This window comes from Microtus pennsylvanicus, chromosome 22 (genome assembly GCF_037038515.1).
Source record: "Microtus pennsylvanicus isolate mMicPen1 chromosome 22, mMicPen1.hap1, whole genome shotgun sequence".
NCBI lineage: Eukaryota > Metazoa > Chordata > Mammalia > Rodentia > Cricetidae > Microtus > Microtus pennsylvanicus.
This window is the reverse complement of record NC_134600.1, coordinates 26,207,307-26,233,037: the sequence shown is the minus strand read 5'-3', so window position 1 is coordinate 26,233,037 and position 25,731 is coordinate 26,207,307. Positions and strand designations below refer to the sequence as shown.

General features: G+C 39.3%; 1 protein-coding gene across 3 annotated transcripts in view; it reads right to left on the bottom strand.

Annotated features, from left to right (window-relative positions):
- Akap9 (A-kinase anchoring protein 9) overlaps nucleotides 1–25,731 on the bottom strand; it is a 123,964-nt gene that overhangs the window by 43,944 nt on the left and 54,289 nt on the right. For all 3 annotated transcript variants that reach the window (XM_075956379.1, XM_075956380.1, XM_075956381.1), the window contains exons 20-21: nucleotides 22,697–22,902; nucleotides 16,596–16,825 (exon numbers count right to left, since the gene is read on the bottom strand). In XM_075956379.1, coding sequence (XP_075812494.1) covers nucleotides 16,596–16,825; nucleotides 22,697–22,902 — 436 coding nt within the window. The remainder of the gene's footprint in view (nucleotides 1–16,595; nucleotides 16,826–22,696; nucleotides 22,903–25,731) is intronic.

Here is a 25,731-nt window from a genome sequence, read left to right as displayed (position 1 = left end):
AAAGTCTGTACCTACAGGTATGTGGACAGGTAGGACGTGAGTAAGGACGCCAACACAAAAGCCTGCCTAACAGGATCCAAGTCCCACTTTAGAGCTTTGAAAAGGGTATTTAAACAAGTTTATAATGCTTTGGAGATAAGCTAGCGTTTTCTGTCCCCACTAGAATGCTGCTTTAAGAATATAAAATAGAACGTATGATTGTGTTCACATTTCTAATTCAAGCACATCAAAAATCATCAGTTCTGAAAAACTGAATTAGAACCTGTGCTATATCTCCTTAGAAACAAGACATTTAAGAAGCCACTGGCTTACACATATTTTGGCTACAACCCATTTTCAGTTTCTAGAGTGCATGTCAAGGACAATTTCCTTTTAAAGCTGTATTACATATGTTAGTTAGCAATCACATTGCCGACAGCAGCCCACGGGTCCTGACTAAAAGCCCGTGTTGGTCATGATCAACAGCCCATCTCCGCAGCTGCAGACACTGAGGCAACTGTGAGTGAGGCAGTCACTCACAATTTTAAAAGATAAATAACTTACTTAAAAATAATCCTGACAAAAGATTCTCAACAATGAAAGTTGCTTTAAGTAACAGACATTCATTTTGATGCTTGTTTTTTTTTTATTCTGTAACTAAATATGTGAAACCCACAAGAAAACTATATCTAAATGGAAAAACGTACACTAAAGAAAGAGGTAATACCATAAAAACTGATTTCACAGTCACTCTCATTTCATAGTCTGTGCTGGTATTCAAATCTTTCCTAGCAAACTAGTAAGCAGGGCAAGAAAAACAAAATCAGAAGACCATGACCACCACCCCTACACACAGGGGAGGGAGTGAGTGAGGGAGGAAGAGAGAGAGAGAGAGAGAGACAGAGAGAGAGAGAGACAGACAGACAGAGACAGAGAGACTCTTCATAGAAAGTCCAGGACCTAAGGGTGATGGCTCTGGTTGGGAGCAGTGAAGCAGAGAGGTGTCTACATGCTGGGAGTTCTTGCTGGCTACAGATGCTTATGCCCTCCAGTTGCTGGAAGTGTCTTCTCATCTATATAAGATGGAGGAATAACGCTATTACTGCTGCAGTGAAATGTAATTTCTCTCTCTCTCTCTGTGTGTGTGTAGGTGGAAGCCCAAGGCAGAAGTCAGGAATCATCTGAATTACTCTTCCATCCTTGTTGAAGCAGAGTTCCTCTATCAGACCGAGTTTGCCAATGTGGCTTGCCTTGCTACATTGTATGCTCTAGGGTCCCCTGTCTGCTGGGACTGGAATTACAGATGAGTCACCAGACCTAACTTGTACTTTGTGAGTTCTGGGGATCAACTCAGACCTTTGTACTTGTGTGCAGGTGCTGTAACCAGGGAGCCACCTTCTTGGCCCTGCATTTAATTTACTCTTAAAAGATTTTGAAACCAGAGGAGAACTTGGAGTCCACTGTTCTCTGCCTTACTACTCGAGATGGTCTCTACTGAATTTGGCTAGGAGGACTAAGTAATCCTCCTGTCTCCAGTCTCTCTCCAGAACAGGGATTATAGAAGAATGGGGCCACGCCTGGATGTTTACATAGTCACTGGTGGTTCAAGCTCAGGTTCTTGTGATTGGGCCTGAGAGTATTCTTATACACTGAGCATTATCTCAGCCTCTCTACTGTGATTTTAATGAGGTTTCAGAAGATACGTGTTCAGCATAAAAATTCTCCCTTAAAATATTCTTTCCTTAAAAAAAATTCTTTCCTTATTTTCTCTGCAATTAGTTTACTTTGATACTCTGTCATTCTGTTTCTCATTTCTAAAGAAAGAACAAAACCATGTAGGTAAAAAAAATATTCTTCATATACTGTAACACTTATGTTGGCGTAAGAATTAAGCACACAGGTAAAGGAAAAGAGGAAGAATATGTAACAGATCAGGATGATTTAGCATGGAGAAAGATTCTTGATAAATGTGGTGGTCTGAATAGGAATGATCCTCACAAGTTCAAATATTTGAATGCTCAGTCACCAGGGAGTAGAACTATTTGAAATGGATTAGAAGGATTAGGAGGTGTGGCCTTATTGGAGTACTGGGATTGGGCGCTGAGGTTTCAAAAACACATGCTTCCCCAGCGCCCACTTGCAGACTAGGCTATAGCTTGTAGCGATTTCTCCAGCACCATGCCATGCCTTCTGCCATCCTCCCCACCACGAAGACAAAAGACTCTGAAAATGTAAGCTAGCACCCAATCAAATACTTTCTTTTGTGAGAGTTGTCTTGGTCACAGTGTCCCTTCACAGCAAATGAACAGTGACTAAGACAATAACAGTGCAGTAACTGATGATAAACTTTATCAATCCATGTTCATGAAGAAGACCCTCAATTAAAATAGTCCAAAATATGTTTTATTGCTTTTGCCCATTTACAGAAGCAGGCACACCTGCTTATATTTATATAAAATGAAAGTCTATAAAAAGCATTCCTTTATAACCAGGAACAGAGATTAAAGTAAGAAACTAAACACACTATGATGTGGGAGTGTCATCAATCTGTTGATTTCATTGTTTAAGCAATAAAGAAACTGTTAGGCCCATTTGATAGGCCCACCCTTAGGTGGGTGGAGTAAACAGAAGGGAAGGCTGGGAGGAAGAGGAAGTGAGGTCAGACTCGACAGCTCTCCTCTCCAGAGCAGACGCCTTCAGAGAGACGCCATGCTACCTGCTCCAGGGAAGAGCCCCAGCTCCGACCCAGGATGGACTTAGGCTAGAATCTTCCCGGTAAGCGCACCTAGGGGCGCTACATAGATTATTAGAAATGGGCCAGAGCAGTGTTTAAAAGAATACAGTGTCCGTGTAATTATTTGGGGCATAAGCTAGCCGGGCAGGGCAGGCGGCTGGGGTGTTTGGGGACGCAACCCTGCCGCCGCGCCCCTATTACTACAAATGACGCCCAGACGTGTGGCTAACTAAACCCACTTAAAAAACCTGAGAAGGCTTAAAAATAAGGAAGAGAGCGTTTAACACAGATTTTTGCTGTTTGTTGGTGGCGTGCTGTAGAGAGATTTCCTGATTCAGCAACAGCAGCAGAAAAAACGCTGTGTCATTTCAAAGCGTGGCTTCCTGGGGCTGTGCCGCCAGTGCAAACTCTGGCTTTATGTTTGTGTTCCCGCTTGAGATGGGAAGGAGAGTGCTCTGAGACCTTGACGATGACTCAGAGCTTCCCGCCTGCTCCTGGGCAGAAGGCAGAATCAGGCTTAGGCAGGCGGAAGAGCATGGCGGATTCCTGCCGCCATACAGAGACGTGTTTTTAGACTGCGCAGTGCTCTGCCTGTCAGATTTGGATGTTACTTGGATGAAAAGAATTTCTGTGCTGCACGCTCAGTCTCAGAATTAAAGTGCTGAGTGCCGCTCCTACCTGGTGGCCCCAGAGCTAGCACAAAATGGTATGTCCTCCATTTTGAAATTTTCCTGACTCAGCTTCAGCTGCAAAACCCTGCAGCTCATTAAGAGGTCCTGCCACGAAACACTTAAACGGTGTTGACGAAAAGCTGAACGCATGCTTTTCGGTTTTCAGCCGTAGCAGGAAAAAAAAGCTGCGCTGTTTAAAAATGCCAGCTTTCTGGGCCATCCTGCCAGGGAAAACTCTGACTGTCTGAGGCAGGAGGGCCGGCTACCGAGAGAGGACTTGAGTGTTGTCTGTTGTAGCTTGCTGGCTGGCAGGGACCTTGAATGCCATAGAGGTGTGGCTATAAACATGGCTGCAGCCTGTATATCCGCCATGAGGCTGGAAAGCTAAGGAATGGACTGGATCTAGCTGGCAAAGCCACGGCTTTAGTCCTACTGAGATTGCTTGGCAAATTAAAGACTCACGTGGTCAGAAAAAGAGAGATATACAGTAAAGAGAGATTCAAAGACAGAGAAAATTTCTAAATGGTTTACTGTGTGTTAGAAATATATGCAGACTAAAAGTTGAAGTTCTTAAAGCAATAAACAAAAAAAGGAAGAGAGTTGTCGTGTGTCTTAGTACACACCTTTAATCCCAACACTTGGGAGGCAGGGGGAGATAGACCTCTGTGACTTCAAGGCATGGTAGCACACGCCTTTAATCCCAGTGCCTAGAAGGCAGAGACGAACAGATCTCTGTGAGTTCAAGGTGTAGTAGCAAACACCTTTAATCCCAATGCCTGGGAGGCAGAGACAGGCGGATCTCTGAGAGTTCAAACACAGCCTGGTCTACAGATATGCGCTCAAAAAGCAAAAAGTTAACCTAGGAATGTCACAGCTTAGATCCTTAAGCGCCTAGTGATTTAAAGGCGCAAATCAAAAGTGCTCCTGGATAGTAAAAAATTGCAGATTCACAATAGGACAGATTCAGACCGCTAAACGAGTCACACTGTTGGATGAATGTACGTAGGCTTGAGAGAGAGAAGAAAAGGAATATAGAGAATAAAGTTAATGGTTAAAAAAAAAAGGTAAAGTCTTTAAAGAGACAGAATAAAGTAAAGTGATAGAGTAAAAATAAGCCGCGTAAAGATGAAAAATTCACAGAGAGTCTGGATTCTTTGTATTATTGTGTTTTCTTTAAAATTTTTAACTGTGAAGGAGCTAAGTACAGAGAGACATTTCATTACATGGGCTGCCAAGCTAAACCAGAATGGATATAAGGGTATTATGATTTCAGAATTTGGGTTTAAGGACATGATGCTTTGGAAAGGAGTTTCTTATTTTGTTTTCACAGAGGATGAGACTCTATGGATTTCTTCTATTCCGATTTGGTATGATGGACCACGTCCTCCTGAAGGGTTGCTGTGAACATCTTCAGAAAATTGCTTTGCTCAACTGCCAACTGAGATAAACCTGGCACACAGGTTACACCCTAAATAATCTGATTAACAGCGCCCCCATTCAGCAGGAAGCAGTTTGGAGAGAAAAAACTGCGCCCATGTTCCCAAATATGGTTTATAAACGTTCTTTTACATTTAAAGGGGGAAATGATATAGGTATGAATAATTTGCATTGATAGAGATTTACGGTCAATTTTGTTATATGTATAAATGTTTCTGATGTAACTTTTACTTGATAACTGTTTTGTTATATGTAATTTTGCTATGTTAAGGTTAAAGCCTTCCTTTTTTTTGTTTAAACAGAAAAAGGGGAAGTGATGTGGGAGTGTCATCAATCTGTTGATTTCATTGTTTAAGCAATAAAGAAACTGTTAGGCCCATTTGATAGGCCCACCCTTAGGTGGGTGGAGTAAACAGAAGGGAAGGCTGGGAGGAAGAGGAAGTGAGGTCAGACTCGACAGCTCTCCTCTCCAGAGCAGACGCCTTCAGAGAGACGCCATGCTACCTGCTCCAGGGAAGAGCCCCAGCTCCGACCCAGGATGGACTTAGGCTAGAATCTTCCCGGTAAGCGCACCTAGGGGCGCTACATAGATTATTAGAAATGGGCCAGAGCAGTGTTTAAAAGAATACAGTGTCCGTGTAATTATTTGGGGCATAAGCTAGCCGGGCAGGGCAGGCGGCTGGGGTGTTTGGGGACGCAACCCTGCCGCCGCTCTCATATTACTACAACACTAGGGGCTGGAGAGATGGCTTCATGGTTAGGAGCAGCTATTATTCTTGCAGAGAACTGGGATGTGATTCCCAGCACTAACATGGCAGTTCATAACCATATGTAAACCCAGTTACCCTGAGACCCTCTTCAAGCCTCTGTGGGCATCAGCGAGTGTGTAGTATACATGCATAAAGGCAAAACACCCATATACATCAAACAAAACACCAATAAAGAAACAACACAAAGATATATGTATGCACACACACTATGCATTATTTATAACAGTCAGAACCTGGAGACAACTTTGATGCCCCTCAACTGAAGAATGGATAAAGAAAATGTGGCACATTTACAGAAACAATGACATCTTGAAATTTTCAGGCAAACAGACAGAACTGGAAAAACTCATACTGTGTGAAGTAACCCAGATCCAGAAAGACAAACATGATATGTTCTCACTCATACGTGTATATTAGACGAAAAGCAAAGGATAACCAGCCTGTAGCCCACAATCCCAGAGAAGCCAGGAAACAAGGAGCGCCCTAAGAGAGACATACATGAATCCCCTGGAAAGGTGAAATAGACAAGATCTCCTGAGTAAAGTGGGAGCATAGGGGGAGGGAGGAGGATGGAAGAAGAGTGAGGAGGGGAGAAAGGGAGAAAGAGAACGTGAGGGATCTGGAAGGTAGAGTTGAGGGAAAGAAATCTGGCATCAAGGAAATTCCCAGGAATCCACAAAGATGACTACAGCTAAGAATCTAAGCAATAGTGGAGAGGATGCCAAAATTGCCCTTACCCCTGCAATCAGATTGATGACTAGCTTAACTGTCACAAAGGAAACTTCATCCAGTAACTGATAAAAGCAGAAACAGAGATCCACACTAAACACTGGGCTGGGCTCCTGGAGTCCAGTCGAACAGAGGAAGAAGCAATAATATGAGCAAAGGGGTCAAGACCATGATGGGGGAAACCCACAGAAACAGCTGACTTAAGCAAGTGGGAGCTCAATGACTCCACACTGACAGTTGGAGAACCTGCATATGACAGAAATAGGCACTTTGAATGTGGGTGACAGTTGTGTGGCTTGGACAGGCTGTGGGGCCACTGGCAGTGGAACCAGTATTTATTCCTAGTGCATAAACTGGCATTTTGAAGCCTATTTCCTATGGAGGGATACCTTGCAAAGTCTAGGTAAGCGGGGGCTTGGTCCTGCCTCAAAGTGATGTGTCAGACTTTGTTGACTCACCAAGTTCTAGAAGATCTAGACTTAATTCACATTTGCTATTAATTTATAGTATAGAGCTGATTATTGTCCCCAATAAAACAACCTTAGATATAAACATACATTTATGAATTTACCATTACATGGATGACATTTTTGCTATCTGATTCAAATGTAGATACTTTAGAAGGAATGTTTGAAGAAGTAAAGAAAGTTTTTGTCTAAATGGAGATTACGAATTGTTCCTGAAACAAAACAAAACAAAACAAAAAAAACCAAAAAAAAAAAGAGAGGAGATTCTGTCAACTACCTAGGTTATAAAATAGGCTTACAGAAAATTAGCATACACAAGGCACAAATCAGAAGAGGCCAATTGCAGTTTCTTAATGACTTTCACAGATTGTTTGGTGACATTTTCAGTCTAGAGCAGATGCTGGGATAACACCTCATCTAATAATTCATTTAAACAAAACCTCAGATGGTGACAAAGACTTAAATAGTCCCAGAGAATTACCAGCTGAAGCTGAGAAAGAATTAACTATGGTTGAAATTACAGGAGGCACAAGTGGATAGGGTGAACCCAAATCTTGATTGCATTCTAGTCATACTGCCTTCCAGAATTTCCTCTAGAAGAATTTTAAAGCGGAGGAAAGATATTATCTTAGCATTTAAATTTTTTTTTACCACATAAACCAAATAAAAAATCAAAAACTTATGTGGAAAAGGTCTCTGAATAATTATAAAAGGAAAACTGAGACTTCGTCAACTAGCAGGAATAGACCCTACAGAAATTATAGTGCCTTTTATTACTGATGAAATTAAAAATTACGGGAAGACAATGAACCCTGGCAAAGAGCTTGTGATAATTTTTTAGGAGAAATTAATAGCAATTATCACAAAGGTAAGAGAATTAATCTTATAAAGAACACTACTTGGATTCTTTCCTCAATTGTATGTGACACACCAACAACTGGAGCCTGGAGATTTTAAACTCATGCCAACAAGTCAGGAAAGGCAGGTTACAAATCACAAGATTTAAGTAAAGTGGAACAAAGCTCTTATAATTCTGTCCAAAAGGCAGAGCTTTATGCTATTCTCATGGTACTAAGAGATTTTTTTCCATTACACTTCTTTTAAATAGGATTTTATTTTTATTACATTACTTATAGCAAATTACATTTCACAGTTCCTTCTTTCTTCCCTTCAGCTGCTCCTATGTTTTCTCCCTCCTTCCTTCTGTTTCCCTCACTCTCAAATTGAGAGTATTTTCATCTATCTATCTATCTGTCTGTCTGTCTGTCCGTCCGTCCGTCCGTCCGTCCGTCCGTCCGTCCGTCCATCCATCCATCCATCCATCCATCCATCCAAGAGACTAAGAAGAAAGATAATTATGTTCAATTGAAACTAATTGCAATTTGGTTGCCTGTAAGCAAGAACTCCTTCAGCCAATTGATGTATTCAAAGTATGAAAGTGAGTGGTGATTGGAACATTAACTACTTAGACTTCTGCTGAGAATAAACTTGTATGCTTTATGTTATAAATATCTGGAGCACCATGAGCATAACTTCCTATTTAGGAAGCAAATGCCTTTATTAATTTAATAATAATGAAAACAAAGTTGATTTATGCAATATTTAAAGCTGGGCAATCATCATTAGGAAACTTAGAAGCCAACTGAAAATGGATCAAAACACAAATATAAAAACAGCCTTGGCATGTTGTATTTATTTATGTGTAGATAGGTACTAAGGGATTTTAAAGAACCTCTCCATATAGTTACTGATTCTCAATATACAAAAATTGTCTTGCATATTGAAACCACTGAATTTATACCAGATGATGCAGAATTAATTAACTTCATTAGTCATTCAGGTTCAAGATACAACTAGGAATAGGCTTTGCCCATATACATAACACACATCCAATCCCATACGGGTCTGCCAGGCCCTCAAGTACAAGGTAACGCTGAAATTGATCGATTATTGATTGGAAATTTGCTGAAGGCCTCAGAATTTCGTAAAAAAATCATGTTAACAGTAAAGGTTTAAAGAAAGTTTTCTATTACATGGAAACAAGCTAAGGAGATTATAAAGAGATGTCCTACTTGCTCTTTTTATAACCAAATACTGCTACCAGCAGGGACTAACCCAAAGGGTACTCAAAGGAATAAAATCTGGCAGATGGATGTGTTCCACTTTACAGAACTTGAAAATTTAAAATATGTACACCACACTATTGACACTTATTCAGGTTTTCAATGGGCAACTGCCTTGAGTTCTGAAAAGGCTGATTGTGTAATCATGCATTTATTAGAAGTTATAGCCATCACAGGTATATCTGCATGAATAAAGACAGATAATGGTCCAGTATATGTCTCTAGAAAATGAAAGTTTTTTGCTTATTATAATACAAAGCATATTACAGGTATACCAAACAATCCTACGGGTCAGGCAGTTATAGAAAGATACAATTGAACTATAAAGATATGTTAAACAAACAGAAAGGGATGGAAAATACCCCTAAAATAGGTTGCATAATGTTTTATTAACCTTGAATTTTCTTAATGCTAAAGGCAACAGAGAGACATTGGATAATAGAAAAAAACTTCTGAATTAAACCAGCTGGTGTATTTCAAGGACATGTTGACCTCAGAATGGAAACCAGGAGATGTGAGACACTGGGGAAGGGGTTTCACTGTTTCCACAAGAAAAGCTATGATATCACCAAAATTAATAAAAATTCAATTTGAAAAGAAGAAACCTCTTGAGAAAGAGAAATGATAGCTCATCCACAGAAGTGACAATCATACAGGTGGTAAGAAAACATCATAAGGCTTGCGGCAAGGTTCTGGTCTTGTCTGTGCAGGAAAATTCTTATCTTCAAAAAGTCAAGAGACCCTGGGCATTTAGATGCCTAAAGAAGAAAAGGTAACTATCCAGAAAGGATCACTGAGCAAAGATAATTATGATTTATGAGGACAGGTCATCTACAGGACAAAAAAATCTCTGAACATTTTACACACACACACACACACACACGTACTACCCAGTGGAATAATAGTCATAACTGACTTAAATATCAAAGCTGGCTTTGGAGTTAGACAATGGCTATCCTTCTCTAAATCTAAGCATTAAAAAAAAAATTCAGTTTCTGTCTCATGTTAGGAGCCATCTGGTATGGAACAGAAAGAACCTATTTTTGTCTATATCATACCTTTTGTTGAATATATGTCTACATGAATAATGTTTACATTTCCACAATGAACAGTATATTTTCGTGCATCAATCTTCAATGTTTCCCTGATGAAGATGTGGCCCCACACCAACGACTCCACCTTGTTCATATGACATCCTGACGCTGATAGCGCTACTTTAAGACTAGCTTGGGGTACCAGATGCTCAAGATGGTTCCAACCTGGTTGACTGAAATGGTGCACTTTCTTACAACATTCTGGTCAGAACTCTAAATAAGAACTATAGAAAAACCCTATGGACTACTCACAGACTATTTGTAATTATACCAGATAGTAATCTTGGAACCTAACTATCATTTTAGTTTTACAGGATCCCTTAGAAAGAACTTTGCCCCATGACAGCTGGAAGTAATTCTAGAAGATGACAGTCCTTCTCCCAACAAAGTTTGCCCTCAGGGGTAGGGACAGCAATTAGGGGATGATTATAACTGATATGAAATTGGGGGTTAGGGTGGAAGTTTTATAGTCTTAGAGATCTCACTTTAAAAAAAAAGGAAATTGAATGGGATAATAGGTAAGTTAATGTGAGCTTACTCATACTAATAATAGTGAGTAATAGAATGAATAGTTGTGAGCTATTATTTATAGACAATTTACATTGGTATAGATTCTTGTATACTAATACAAATTCAAATTATATTTGTTATGCTGAATATGTTCCTATTTCTGTTTACAGTATTTATACACCTATACAAAGTTATTTGTCATATTGTATGCATGCATGTTTCTACCTCTTCTTTAAACATTTTTTGTATATTGACACAATTTTAGGATATATATATATATATATATATACATATCATACTGCATTATTCATTTCTAACTCTGATCAAGATACTTATATATTGCTTACATTTTGAGGTCATTGTCCTCATTTGCTGTAGTGTTGTTTAAAGATTGTTTAATAATCTAATATGAAGTCTTAGTATCAAGAATTATAGGTCGGACTGGAGAGATGGCTCAGAGGTTAAGAGCATTGTCTGCTCTTCCAAAGGTCCTGAGTTCAATTCCCAGCAACCACATGGTGGCTCACAACCATCTGTAATGACGTCTGGTGCCCTCTTCTGGCCTGAAGGCATACACAGACAGAATATTGTATACATAATAAATAAATAAATAGATAAATAAATAAATAAATAAAGAACAATAGGTCAACAGCTATCCATGTTTGTCATGCTTACAGTTAGACTAAGATACAAAGAGATTGTAATCATCAACCACTTCAAAGAGCTATAGAATATGGAATTTAAATAACTTAGGGTTCTGCTGACATGAGACACCATTGCTCCTGGCAACACAGATCTATTCCCGAGAAAATGTTAAGCACTGAAGACACTCCACTTGGAGCTTGTTTTCTTCTTGGAAAAACTGGCCTTTGGGCAAGGAAGCACCCATGCCTCGACCACTGACAAAATGTATGGTATTCAGACTGGAGAAGCAGGATACAAGAAAAAAGACTGACAGCCGGGCGGTGGTGGCGCACGCCTTTAATCCCAGCACAGCACTTGGGAGGCAGAGGCAGGCGGATCTCTTTGAGTTCGACACCAGCCTGGTCTACAGAGCTAGTTCCAAAGCCACAGAGAAACCCTGTCTCGAAAAACAAAAACAAAAACAAAAAACAAACAAACAAACAAAAAGACTGACAAACTTTGCTAAGACAGAGTAAGACAGTTTAGAAAATTTTCCTGCCTCTAAAAATGGTCTGTCAGTTACTCTAGGCCTTTCCCAATGTTGGTTGCTCCAATGTTGCAAATAAGACTTGGGGTGATTGCCCAGGTGGCCAGTTGTCTGTCATTTACTACACATTTTGGAAGCTGCTTGATTGCACTTCCTGCCTACTCAAGTAATATTATCTCCCTTCTCAAACATTCGATGAGGTTGACGACTACATAGTCATAGTTACCTTCCTCCTTAGGATAGAATAATTATTGAAACATTTAGCATATGTTTCTTGCTTAATATTATGTATGCTGGTTTTAATTCTAATTTTTATATTTGATATGTTTTTATTTATATATGTATACAGCTTTGTGTATATAGTTATTTAAACAAGGGGGAAGCGATGGGGAACCTCCTTCAGTCAATGGCCTTTGAGAACAGGACCAGGTTGGGCATGGCTGACTTTTACAATGGAATTCAGTACCTCACAGTCACCTGCAATGATCTCTAGTGGAGGCCAGCTCAGGTGCAGAGCCATCCAGTCCCCTAGTGCTCGGGGTTCTATGTCTTCCTTCCCTCCAGGAACTAGGTAGAAAGTGATGCTCTGTCCTGCATCTATCACTACTAATTCATCTGATTTCCATCTGAGAAAATCCCACTCTGCCCTTCTCATGCAAGTTCAATTTTCATTCAAACTAAATCAAAATTATCCAAAAATAAATCAAAATTGATTTATTTCTTCAACTGCTAAGTAAGTCTCAACTTTTAATTCTCCTGTATCACTCTATTAAACTGTTTTCAGCAGGTTCATCGTGACTGCCATACTGAAACGTACAAAGGACACTAAACTTTAAGCATCCCAAACTTCTCCTTGGTCTGCAACACTGTTGGTAACTCCTCATGGAGCTTTTATGAAATTACCCCTACGGCTCTACTCTCACCTCTGTTTCTCAATATCCTCTGTGTATTTACACACTCCAGATTTATGGCTTTTCCTCTCTCTTTTGTACCAGTACTCTATGAGTACACCCCCCCATCATTTTGTAGCTCCTCTAGAGTATGAATCTTGTGATGAACTGAATTTCAGACCCCTGGCTTACACAGTGCGCTTTGCAAGACTGGTCCTTGAGGGAAAGGGGAGAGAAAAAGAAGCACAACCATACTTTCAAATTCCTAGAAATGATGACATTCCTAATCGAGTACTCGCCAAACTTCAGACTATCTCAGAATATCAGAGGTCTGATAACATCCACACTTTCCCACATTTCTTAACCCTGGCATTAAAATGCAGCTTCTCTGCAATAGAAGGCATGACTCACTTCTTCCATACCTCAGGACTCAAGCCGAAGGTACTCCCTTCATTTTCAGTGCACCTTTTCCAGTGAATTAGACCAATCTCTATTACATTCTAACCACACTGCAAATCAGTTCCCACCTGCCAAACTTCATCTCCGCTACTTCTTACCTCCTGGGATATTCTGAGTCTCCCATCTTTCCACATTTGGGACCTCTTTCCTCACCACACTGCCATTTCAGAGATTTGATATTGTTTTTCCTACTAAAATAACTTTTTTTTGTTTTTTTTTGATAAAAATTTATACAGATGCCTTTTGTTTTTGAAAGACACTTCCAGAAATACATTTATGCCAGAAAGCTTGTTACCTCCTTACATTTTCTTTTTCTTCTTCTTTTTTTTATTGAGAAAAGGAGAAAAAAAAACAAGTTTCCACCTCCTCCCAGCCTCCCATTTCCCTCCCCCTCCTCCCACCCTTCTCCCCCTCCCCCCACTCCTCTCCCCCTCCCTCTCCAGTCCAAAGAGCAGTCAGGGTTCCCTGCCCTGTGGTAAGTCCTAGGTCCTCCCCCCTCCGTCCATATCTAGGAAGGTGAACATCCATTAATTACTTCCTACATCTACTTTTCAGTAAAAAGCTCACAATGGACTCTGACCTGTGATCATCACCCATTCATAAACTCTCATAATGTGGAACTCTCTACTTCTCTTCAGCACAAGGCTGCTTTACAACAACATGCTAAGCCAGCTGTCACAAATTTTCTTCTAGATCACACAGCTAGCTTTTCTTTGTCTTTAATTCTTCACTTCACTTCGATCCATTCTCTTAAACCAGGCTTTCACTTCTGCTATTTTACTGAAATGGTCTTGAAAATCCCCAGTGATGCCAGGATTTCAAAACCCATCTTCAGTTGAACTCATATTACTGATCAGTGTTATATGAGAGGGAATCATTTCATTCATCTTCAGAGGGCAGAAGTACTGATTAAGAACACTGACTCTGAAGTTAAATTGTCTGGGTTCAAATTATAACTCTACCACCTGACTAGTAAGCTGGGCATGTGACCTCTGGAGCTTGTTTCTGTGTCTCTATCCTGCGAGTACACCCACCAATCCCCAGTACTCCAGTTTATCATCAGCAAAGCCACAAAGTGTTGGTTTTGAAAAATGAGAATCTCAATACCCCAAATGGAAACAATCTCTATGTCCTCTAATCGATGAGCACGCAAACTGCGCATCTCTTCGATGTGATATTCCTCATTTACACACATCATAAGATTCCTCAATACACACCATAACCAAATCGGAAGCACAGTTTGTTAAGGCGATTGAAGGCAGACTTGAAAGAGTACATAAATATGACTTCATTTATGATACTCTTAAAAATATTAAGTTGTATTGTGACTTCAGTGTAGGTATATGTACCTCTCAACTGGCAGAACTGTCCACATAGAGTTAATTTCATCAAATTAAAATGAATCACCATAGGAAGAAACCCAAATGGAAACAGTTCATGAATTAGTGTATAATACGAAGATTGACACTGGTAGGGTAAGGAAGAAAAGAGTAATACAAGGAACTTTGAAAAACACTATTGTGATGTGTATATAAGGCTAAAGAGAAAAAGCACTATCTATATATTTTTATTACAAACTGTAGTCATACACTTGTTTCTACTAGAGGTATAGATTAGCAATTTTGAATTATGACTCACCCAAGTTTAAAGGCATAAAGTAAAAATGCAATAGAAATGGAAAATCTTTCCTTACTGTTGGAGAACACTTTCAAAGAAAAGGGGGAAGGAAAAATGAATGTTACTGATAGGAACTGAAGTATCAGTATACATTTTGTTGTTTTTGGAGACAGGATCTCTCTACATAGCTCTGGCTATTATGGAACTCACTATGGGTAGACCAGGTTGGTCTTGAACTCAGAAATCCTCCAGCCTCTGCTTCCCAAATGATGGGCAATTGTTTTATATAAATATACATACATACATAATGCATACATACGCATATAATTTCAAAGTGCTCACTAAAAGGAGCTATGATATCCAAGTAACTATGAGCACATTCGGCACCCAGATTGTGGTTTAAGTAGTGCTTTCCAACAAAAGAAACGTACTTTTTGGAGAAGTGGTTGATTCTAAAGCTGGGGCAGAGAAAACACAAATCAGGTGTATCTTACAGGATAAATGTTCAATGAGAAAGCCTCCTCAAAGGTACAAAAGCTGACCTGAAAGACTTCTCAATGCTAAAGCTAGAATAAAACAAGTAAACAAGGTATAAAGTTATAACCCATAGAATAAAGCAGTCCCAAGTCCATAATTCTGACTTCGTAGCTCACACTTTAGAAAAATTCGCAATAAATAAATGAATGAGTAAAACATAAAATCATCATTACTACAGGTAAGATCCAACATGAATAATCTTGTGTGTATTGCTGAAGAGGGATAGAAATATGTCAGAGCTGAAGTCCGGGAGGAATGAGGTTAAGTGGTTTTCTAAACATGACAAGACCACTGCATTCATAAACCAGCAGCCATGCTTGCCTACACAGGAGCAAACCAGGAATGGGCCAGCAGGGTTGGGGGAGGGGCAAAGGAGATCACATCCTTAGCTGAGGAGCTCTTCACAGCTGAGAGTCAGCTGTCTTTAGGGGTGTGGTCTTTGGTAGGTTGACCATGCCCCAGTGGATGGCCCCAGGAATGACAACCAAACAATAACTAAAGGAACTGAATCTGGGATGGAAATGTAGAAGCAACGGTATTTTCCACAGCTGCCCTCCCAGCGCTACTCTAAGAACAGGCTGAACTGAGTAATCTCTTAGAGAAGAAGTAATATCAAAGAAGAACCAAACATCAGCAATGACACAGGACACAATGTCCGCTGCTCAACCTCTCAACTTGTTTCAAAATTCTGGTTTAAGATGAGTACAGACAATAATGAAATTAGTAATTTACTCTGTACTCGATAATATCAGCTGTAAATTCAATTGACTTAAGATAAACATTTCGAAAATAAGTTTCATTTTAAAACAGTCAATTATTTTAAAATTCTGCATACAGCAATTTAAGAGTCAATGATCATCAAAGGTATAGTAAAAACTACATAGACAGAAAATACCAATTTATAAATAGCAAAATCCTTGAAAGGTTTTGATTCTTAAAAACTACTTTAAAAACTGTACCAAACTAATTTCTTACTCAGAAATAGCTTGAAGGCAAACTCAACACTCACACATGTAAAATGGATGCAAACAAAACGTAAAGGAATTACAAGTTTGAGTATGATGGGACGATGTTAGATACTCTACAGTGCACAGTTCAGACAAGCTTCCACAGAGGACATTTTAACAGAATATTTCCAACAATGGTAGAGCTAAAGTCTCTGCGATCTATCTGTTTGTTTGTATTCTCATTGTTTAGTGGATCTCTTTTCACTCATTTTATTTTATTTTCAAGGCAGGGTCTCACTAAGCTGCCTAGGCCTACCACATAGATGGAATTAGCGGTTTGCTCCACTAGACCTACCTTGAATACAAGCAATAAAGGAAGTCTGGGCAAATCTCTGAAACAGTAAAGAGGATCACAAAGTCCATGTCACACTCAGCAGAGACTTGAAGACAACAAGGTTACCTGACTGCTTGTTTCACTTATGGCCTCGAGAAGTTTTTCCACTGCCGCTTGTAGTCGAGAGCTAACATTCAACATAAATTGTACATTTTCAGGGTCTACTTCAGGTCCAGCAAAACTACTTGTTCCAAACTGCTGCGATAGATCTGATTCTTTGTCAGTAACATTTGACCACTTGCCGTCATTTCTTGATATGGCATTTCCAGGATAAGAGGGTAAGGACTCATCCGTAACTGGAATAATAGTAAGTTAAAGGCATAAATTAATCAGAATGTTTAAAGTTACAACAATAAGTAACTGAAGATACCAAGACAAATTAAACTTGCATCACTATAATTTCAATATCTTCAAATAATAACATAACGAATATGCAGTAAGACTAGGAATGGATAGTGTTGTGCTTAGAAGAGTACAGAAGTTAATACTTGGATTATCCCCAATTATTCTTTTGGTGAAGGGGATTAACTGGAGCTTTAGTTATGTGTACCGTCTACTGAGCCACACTCAGTCTGATGAAAAGCCGCTGGGACAACCTAAAATTGATATTTAGCCAAGTGGTATCACGCAGTGACAGTGAAATGAGGACTTTGAAGTTGGAGGGCTGGTTCCCATCTTCACACTTTACAGTGCGCAGAGAAAAGAAACACAGATGGCAAGGTTGAAAGTGCGCTGGAGAGGTAGCTCTGTGATCAAGTGCTTGCCGCACGGGCATGAGGACCCGAGTTCCATCCTCAGCACCCACATACAGCCTCGTCCTAGGGAGGGGAGAGAGGCGCAAAGACAGGAGGACCTGGAGGCTTGTGGGGCAGTCTAGACCAAATGGTGAGGCTCCAGGTTCAATGAGAGATCTGTCTCAAAGAATAAGGTAGAGCGTGACAGAGGAAGATCCCTGATGTTGACCTCTGGTTTCCACATGAACACAGGTGACTGAGGATACACCATCTACCGTCATTACCACACACCCCATCTTATTACGCAGCAGAGCAGTCCAGGTACACTGAAGAAGACAGCACGTGCTTGTATTTATCTAGACCACATCTTTTGACTTTTGAACCTATTTAGAGTAGTGACTGATTTGATTGATGACATTCAAACGGGCTTAGACAATTTTGTTATGTGCTACATTTGCAGTGGTATAAAGAGGAAAAAATACAGACTATTCTTATTTACAATATTGATTTATTATTTCTTATGTAAGGAAGAGTTTATCAGAGCTAAAGCTCACCACACTCAGCAGGATAGCACTTTAGAGCTCACCACGCTCAGCAGGATAGCACTCTAGAGCTCACCACGCTCAGCAGGATAGCACTCTAGAGCTCACCACACTCAGGATAGCACTCTAGAGCCATGGAATCTGAGGTAGCTTTTCTAACCACATCGAATCACCTCTACTAACACATCAGTGGTGACAGGATACAAAAGAATCTGAAATTAGAAAAGGGTGCATTCGAGGGCACAATTTTAAACATTTGCCTTTAAAAACAGATTTTATATATATGACTGTTTGCCTGCATGTACATATGTGTACCTTATGTGTGCCTATACAAAGTTCTGAGCTACCGTGTAGGTGCTGGGAACCAAACCTGGGTTCTCAGCAGGAACAGCAAGCTGAACCATCTCTACAGCCCCACAAAATTTACTACTACATAATCTAATCACTGGCATAGTAGTTAATATTATTTTTACTTTGAATATTAGTCTCCAAATTAAAAAAGCACTAGTACTATTAGTATACCATGAATTTAAAACCAAAGACCAGCCGGGCAGTGGTGGTGCACGCCTTTAATCCCAGCACTTGGGAGGCAGAGTCAGGTTGATCTCTGGGAGTTTGAGGCCAGCCTGGTCTACAAGAGCTAGTTCCAGGACAGGCACCAAAGCTATAGAGAAACCCTGTCTCGAAAAAAACAAAACAAAACAAAAAAACAAAAACAAAAAAAACCAAAAAAAACCCCAAAAAACCAAAGACCATGATAATGGGACAAATACTTCAAAAGTGTTATAGGTCAAGATGATCTTGTGATTCAAAATGGTATATAAAGTATACAAATAGTACAGTACAGTACACACTGTAACATTTACTAAGTCAAATGAGGCTGTCTCAGAAATAGCTGATATTTTTGCAGAAGCTATGGGAGCAAGAGTTTTTATTTGGTACTGAGGAAACAAAACCAATTATGCCATATACTACCTATATCTGTGAAGTTGAGTGCATTCTAGTGACATTTGTTTTTCGTGGGTTTGGAGAAAATGATAAATCTGAGACAAAGAGAACAGTCTGAAAAAATAGAAACACTAGTCTTTAATAAACAAAAATATATGGAGAAAAAGGGGAGAATTTTAGAAGAAGATAATTAGAAAGCAGGCTGGATCCAAGTTGTAAACTGTCTTAGATTTTGTTGGAACTTCGAGGGTTTTTCTAAAGATTAAGACGGGTTAATCATATTTTTAAATAGGAAGACAACAGCAATCTAGATATCAGGAAATACATTTTAAGAATACATACAAAAGAATGGATAGGTTAGAAGGCTATTTCATCTACCCAATGAGAGTGATGAAATGACACAAGTAATGAAATATGATGCGGAGAGGACAATGAAAAAGGCAAGAAGAAGCTGAGCTGATTCTGCGTTTCCACCTTAGATGACTCCTAATGACAGCAACACTAGGAAACACAGCAACAGATCAGCAGACAGTCTAGCATGTGGGCCCAAATAGGACATGTACAGCCATACAGCATGGTTTAAGTTGGCCTACAACTTCTAAGTCTGTTTTACAAATGTGAGAGTTGAAACACTCAAATGGATGCATTTGTTGTAGAGACAGCATTTAATGAGAAGGAAACAGTCTCATACATACCATAGGCTAACAAAAGCTCCACTGAAAACAGTCAAACAGAAAGGCAGACGGCTGAGATGAAAGAGAGCACTTAAAAAAGGAAAAACTTCAATTTTTACCTGAACAAATGGGCAAGCATGGATTTAATGGTTTAGTTAGGGTTTTCTGAGAATAGCAATGTTACTCAGGTTGGTAAACGGCTAGATTAGTCTATTCTTTCTTCAGTGTGCTAAAATTTTGGGGAGGGCAAAGATGAGACCAACCAACACTTAAAAAAATCAAAATAAAACAAACACCAAAATAGCATGAAGAATGCAGAATGACTTGTGGTCAGAGGAGCAATCACTAGGAAGAGACTGGGGATACTCTACAGACCTGAGAGTAAATCTCAAGCACAAAGTACGGGGACAGGAAAAACAAAGCACAGCGAAAGTCAGGGGCTTTAAGTGTTTCTGGAATGACTAATTAAAGAATTACGGACTAAAGTACTCCCAAAAGACAAAGATGAAACATATGGTAGTTTTTTTATTTCACGGGTTTGTTTCAGGTTTCATGTTTTGGGCAGGGTCTCCCTTTTGTGGTAGTCCAGGTATAGGGGTGACCCTGCCTAGTTCCTCTTCTCTGGGCCACATAGTCAGTTCAAGACTATCCTGCTACAAAAGCATAATCATCTCAAAACAAACAAGGAAGGAAGGAGATAGATCTGTGAGAGTTACTGTATGTGTTCAGCATCATGATGAATCTGAAAGGAGCCAATGCCGCCTGATTAGTAGTAAGCTGTTTCTGTTCTACAGCACAGCACTGTGCCAAAAGGAAGCTGTGCAAAGCAAACTTTCCCTGCAGAGCAGGGCATCTGTCCTCTAAGATATCTCAAAGTAAAGGACACTAACAACAAAGGAACTCGTGCTATCAGATGACCTACCTACCATTCCCTCCACTGGAGTGAATCCACACTACATCAACTTTGCCTTTCAACTCCATAAACTAGCTTATTCTCACAAGGAAGCAAATATTAACAGATCAATTACTTATTCCTTCAAGGGTTACCAAGTCAATACCTATTTAAAATCTAAACAAGTTCAGACTTGAAGATTGAAAACAGGCCATGTGTATTGAAAGGAAAAAAACACACACACACACACACACATAAAACTGAGGAGTAAAAGTCACTCTATAATCAAATTAAAACTTAATCTTTGTTATGTCAAATGAGACACTAAAAAAAACTTTAAAGGTGTATTTTAACTTCTATTCAAAAATATGGAGAAATGCTAGGACAAATTCTAACATACAGAACATATTAGTAATAGTGTAAGTCAGTACACTATTGGAGTTTATGAAAAAAATCAACATTTTAAAATCCTATTTATTTAAAAATAAAAACTGGATCTGTGAGTGTCCCTTAATGATAATGATGGCTACATCAAATAATTAGCAAAGTCAACAGCATTGCTAACCATAAAAACAAAATGTCAACTGGAGAGCACACATTACAACCGGAGATGACAATGCTGGCAAAATGATCTTTGAAATAACATTCTATATATTATGCTTCTCTGTGGATTTTAATTTTTCCTCTTAAATTTTAGTATTATTCTTTTAGAACTGGTTACCAGTTAAATAATAGTTTAAGGACTTAGTTATTAAGACATACGTAAAATGAGTTATGCTCTGATCTTGCCTCTGGCGGGCATGCCAGTGCTTCCTGCTATTAGGAATCTGAATGGCCACAGAGCAGAAACGATGGAGAAGATGCTCAGTGACAGTCTCGGGAAGTTCATGACATGGCTATATAATTCAGCTGGGATGCTTATTATTAAGAAATAACTACTAGGTTTGTAAACTAAGCAGAAAAGCACCTACAGTGCAAAGTTTAGACATATTTATAAGAAGATATCCTTTGGGGTCTGCATTTTCAGACAATCTTCTGTGCTAGAGTTATTGACAATTCATCCCTTTTCTAACTTCAGAACACTGCTGGGAGGTGAGCTCAATGCGGTTTTAGCGTCCAGGACAACTGCTGACAGTTTCGATGCGGTTTTAGCGTCCAGGACAACTGCTGACAGTTTCTGCAATCCATCCCTCAGGGGGTTTCTGACTGCAGACATCAAGCACCTGTGAGCTTCCCCAGAACAGTGAAATGCCTCCCTAGGTGATGTAAGTAAAACCAGTTCATTGTTCTCTGAAAGTTTAATTTGATTAAACACTTTTCCATGTTTAAATATGACCTTGCTTTCTACACATCAGGATCCACACACATTAAAAAAAACACTTTGCTCTAGAGCTTATTCAGGGGAAATGTTAATCTAAAGAGTTAATCCACCAACTAGGAAAAGAGTGAATTTGAAAACAAAGTTTAAAAGCTGCTATTATTTCAGTTCTTTACTAAACTATTTTAAAAATTATCTCTGAACTCAACTGAAGTGTTCTGAAGCTAATCTTCTTTCAAGATTTAAATTAAGTTTTCCTTTGATCTGAGAAGCACACTGCTGACTAACCTATAATTAAGTACACCATTTATATTTGGATGTTTTCTTCTATTTCTCTACAGATAACTTAGCAAGCCAAATGCCTTCAAAAATTCCAAAAGAGTTTTGGAAGTGCTGCCTCTGGCTAGGGAGTGGACTCGGGTGAGGGATGGAAGTAACTAGATCTTTGAATTCAAGATTTCAGACCCTACTTCTCTGAACCTGACAAAGCTTTCTTGTCTTTTGATTTCCTGATTCTTCTTTAGCAGGGAACACGGAACTTAAAAAATACAAGAGGCTAGAGATTAGCAAGATGATGGCAAGAGACCCCCCCCAAAAAAAGCCTAGCCTATACAGCCACAGAACTAAGAAGATGGTGAAAGGAAGTCAGAACTGAGTCCATCCAACATGCAGACAGGACACTTTCCAGAAGGCAGAGAGACCTATTAGAGGATAGTCCAAAACAGGGTCAACTCAGGTTTTATAAAGACTTGTCCTGGAAATGCCCTCATTTCACCGTTTCCTTAGTTTACAGGAGGGTGTGAGCATCCTGAGGAGCAAAGCATTATAGCTCTTTAGTGACCCCAGGCGTGTATGGGGACAGCCCGAGGCACCCATCTGCAAATGCTAGACAGTAAGGGTATTTGAGAAGATTAGCTTTAAAGTCTTTGTGTGGCACAGTCCATTAGTTGCAAAAACATTAAATATTCTCCCTTATGTATTTTTCTATACTCCGGGAGTGCCTTGAACTGAGTCTGGGTTGAAGATGAGGACCATTTCAATAGTATATGGAGCCATTACCTCTCCCATATTCCTCGCGGAAACCAGGCTTTGCACATAAGTCTGCTTCTGTTCTCCAAGGCAGGCTGGGAGCTGGCTGAGCTTTACTAGATCTGTCCAAAATTTTAAAAACATGACAGCCAATTGTTTCTTCCACAGCCGCTGTTGTATTGGCAACTTCTAACAGGATCTTCAGAAGTCTACTATTGGCTTTTTGAAGAGCATGTCTATATAGAAAAAGAAACATTTGTTAAAATGCTTAATTAAAAACTAAACAAAATATTCTGTTATTATGCCATAAGAATGCTTTATTGCTGGGTGGTGTTGCACACCTTTAATTCCAGTACTCGGGGCAGAGACAAGCAATTCTCTCAGTTCAAGACTAGCCTGGTCTACAGAGTAAGACTGTAGAGAAACTCTGTCTTAATCAATAAACAAGCAAATAAAGAGCCAGTCAGTGGTGGTGCACGCCTTTAATCCCAGTATTTGGGAGGCAGAACAAGTGGATCTCTGTAAGCTCGAGGCCAGCCTGGTCTGTTGTTTCTAAAAATGCTGTAAAGTCCCAGGCGGCAGCTGTGGGCAGGCAGTGGACTCTGCGAGCAGCCAGTCCCGAGGCAGAGATGGCTGCTGGTCCCAAAGCGGTGGCCCAGGCGGTGATGGCGGGCCATGCGGCCCGGAGAGCCAAGTGGCAGCGGGTTCCCAACAGCAGGCGGGCGTGTGTAAACAAGCGGCGGTGGGTAAAAGGCACATAGACACATAAAATAGGCATAAAGTTAAACATTTATTAAAGGAAAGAGGAAAAGAGAGAGAAAGAGAAAGAATGAGAGACAGAAATAGACAGATACACGAGTGCACATGCAAGAGAGGGACAGGAAGAAGGCGGCAGAAGGTCAGAGGTAGTGGGAGTGGGCGTGGCTTGCCCCTTAAAGAGACAGAAAACCATAACTACAAAGCAAGTTCCAGGATATGCACCAAAGCTGCAGAGAAATCCTGTCTCGAAAACAAAGAAAAAACAAACAAACAAACAAAAGAATGAATGAATACATAAATAAAGAAAAGAAAAAAAGAAATGCTTTGTAACTGGAGAATGTATTAAAATAATTTGTAACTACCCCACAGTGAAGTTCTGGTTTTCGACTTACTGTAAACTACATTATAGAAGCGCATATGTTCTTCTAACAGTTCTACGTAGCTTAAAACAGTTTTCTGTTACTTGTGCATTTTATTGACCTAAAAGAAATAAAGTAACTAAGCTTTTATATTAATGATTGAATTTTTAAAAAACATTAGAATGTGGTAAGAGCCAGTGTGTGCCTGTAAGGTACTGAGCTGGTAATACTTTTCATGGTTACTCATACAGAAGTTCAGTACTTCATCCGTTTGTGTGTCAAATGGCATATTCTAAAGGATACTTTTCAAAGTGGCACTCTTTTTACAACTTGATGATGACGAGTGAGATGCCTAAATTTAAACAGAACGAATAGACAAAGTCTTGATTTGAAAGGTCAACAGTGAAATCACAGTCTGATAACACAAAAGCAAGCGTCACAGGGCTTTAATAACCTCTATTTATTTTAGAGACTAAGGTGTACCTAGTTTCACATAGCACTAGGTATTTCAAACAATTGGGGGAAGAAGTTTTCAAATAAACAGAAATAAATTATGTCTTTCTTTTTAAAAAGGTACGAACAGTTTTTTTTTTTAAATTAAATGCCACTGGTTAAGTCTTCCCTGAAAAAGTCTTGGCATTCAGACTTAATCATTAGAATTAAAATAAGAGTTATATATTTATTTTCATTTATGTGCATAAGTGTGTGCCTGTGTGAGTTTGCGTGCATCGTATGTGTGCAGGAGCACTCAGAAGTCTGAACACGGCATTGGATCCCTTGGGACTAGAGCTGTAGGGTGCTGTGAGCGTCTAAGTGAGAGTTCTGGGAACTGAACCCAGGTCCTTGCAACAGCATGAAGTAAGAGTTCTTAACCACTGAGTCATCTCTGTATGTCCCAATCTTAAAACTGTATTGCCTAGATTTCCTTCCACCCTCTGTCTTACTCAAAAATACACATATTTTTAACACAAAACGTGAAGATTGTGCTGGACCAAGCATTTTCATGAGGTTTCTTTTTAGAGTAAAATGAACCCTTTAAAACTGTGTCCAAAAATTGTATTTCCATAAGTACTGACGAAAAAGATTAGCTGATTAAGCTTAATAGTTTAATACACCAGCAGCAGTAAAATAGCACACTTGGTACATAATCCATAAAGACAATGGCAGACTCCTGTGGTAAAGGTGCTCTGACTCAAGAGCGTTGGATTTTCATCTTCACATGGCAGGAGATGACCAACAACCAGGTGAATGGCTGTCTGTCCCCAGCACATAAAGTACCTAGTTTAGGATGAGGGAACTAAGGGAGGTGCTTGCCTTTAGTAGTTTTCAAGAGAATGAGGACAGGCTTCTATTTCTATACACAGATCGAGTTATCTGCTTACAGAATAAAATCAAATAAGAAGTAAAACGTCTTATTGCTTTAGCTTTTACTTAAGTTTTATTCAAGTATCAAATGCCATGATTAGAATATTGAACTTACTAAGGTTAATATTCATTTTATCAATCTTACCATAAAAAATTCTAAAAGGCAAACACACAATGTGTAAAAAATACAAAATAGTGAAAGCAGTAATTTTATATTGTTTATTTTATATTGTCACAGTAATTTCTAATTTTCATACACTGTCTTCCTGTTTTGAGATCCAACCTCCATCCAAGCTGAGGAAGGAGGAGAGGAGGACAAAGAAAGGTGACAGTCACAGAAACTGATAGTAGAAATAGTTCTAATTTTAAATAAATTATTTTAATTTAAATAACTAAAAATTTAAAGCACTGTGCCTTTTAAAAGGGTGCTTGAGTTAAAATGGGCTATTCTCATATACTATAGTATTATAATTTTTTTAAATCTCTGTGATATCAAAGCAAGAAATAGTTTTCTTAGCACTGGAAGATCTACTCCTCTAAAAAACTGAATATGGATTAAAAGTTTGTATGTGTATACATAAA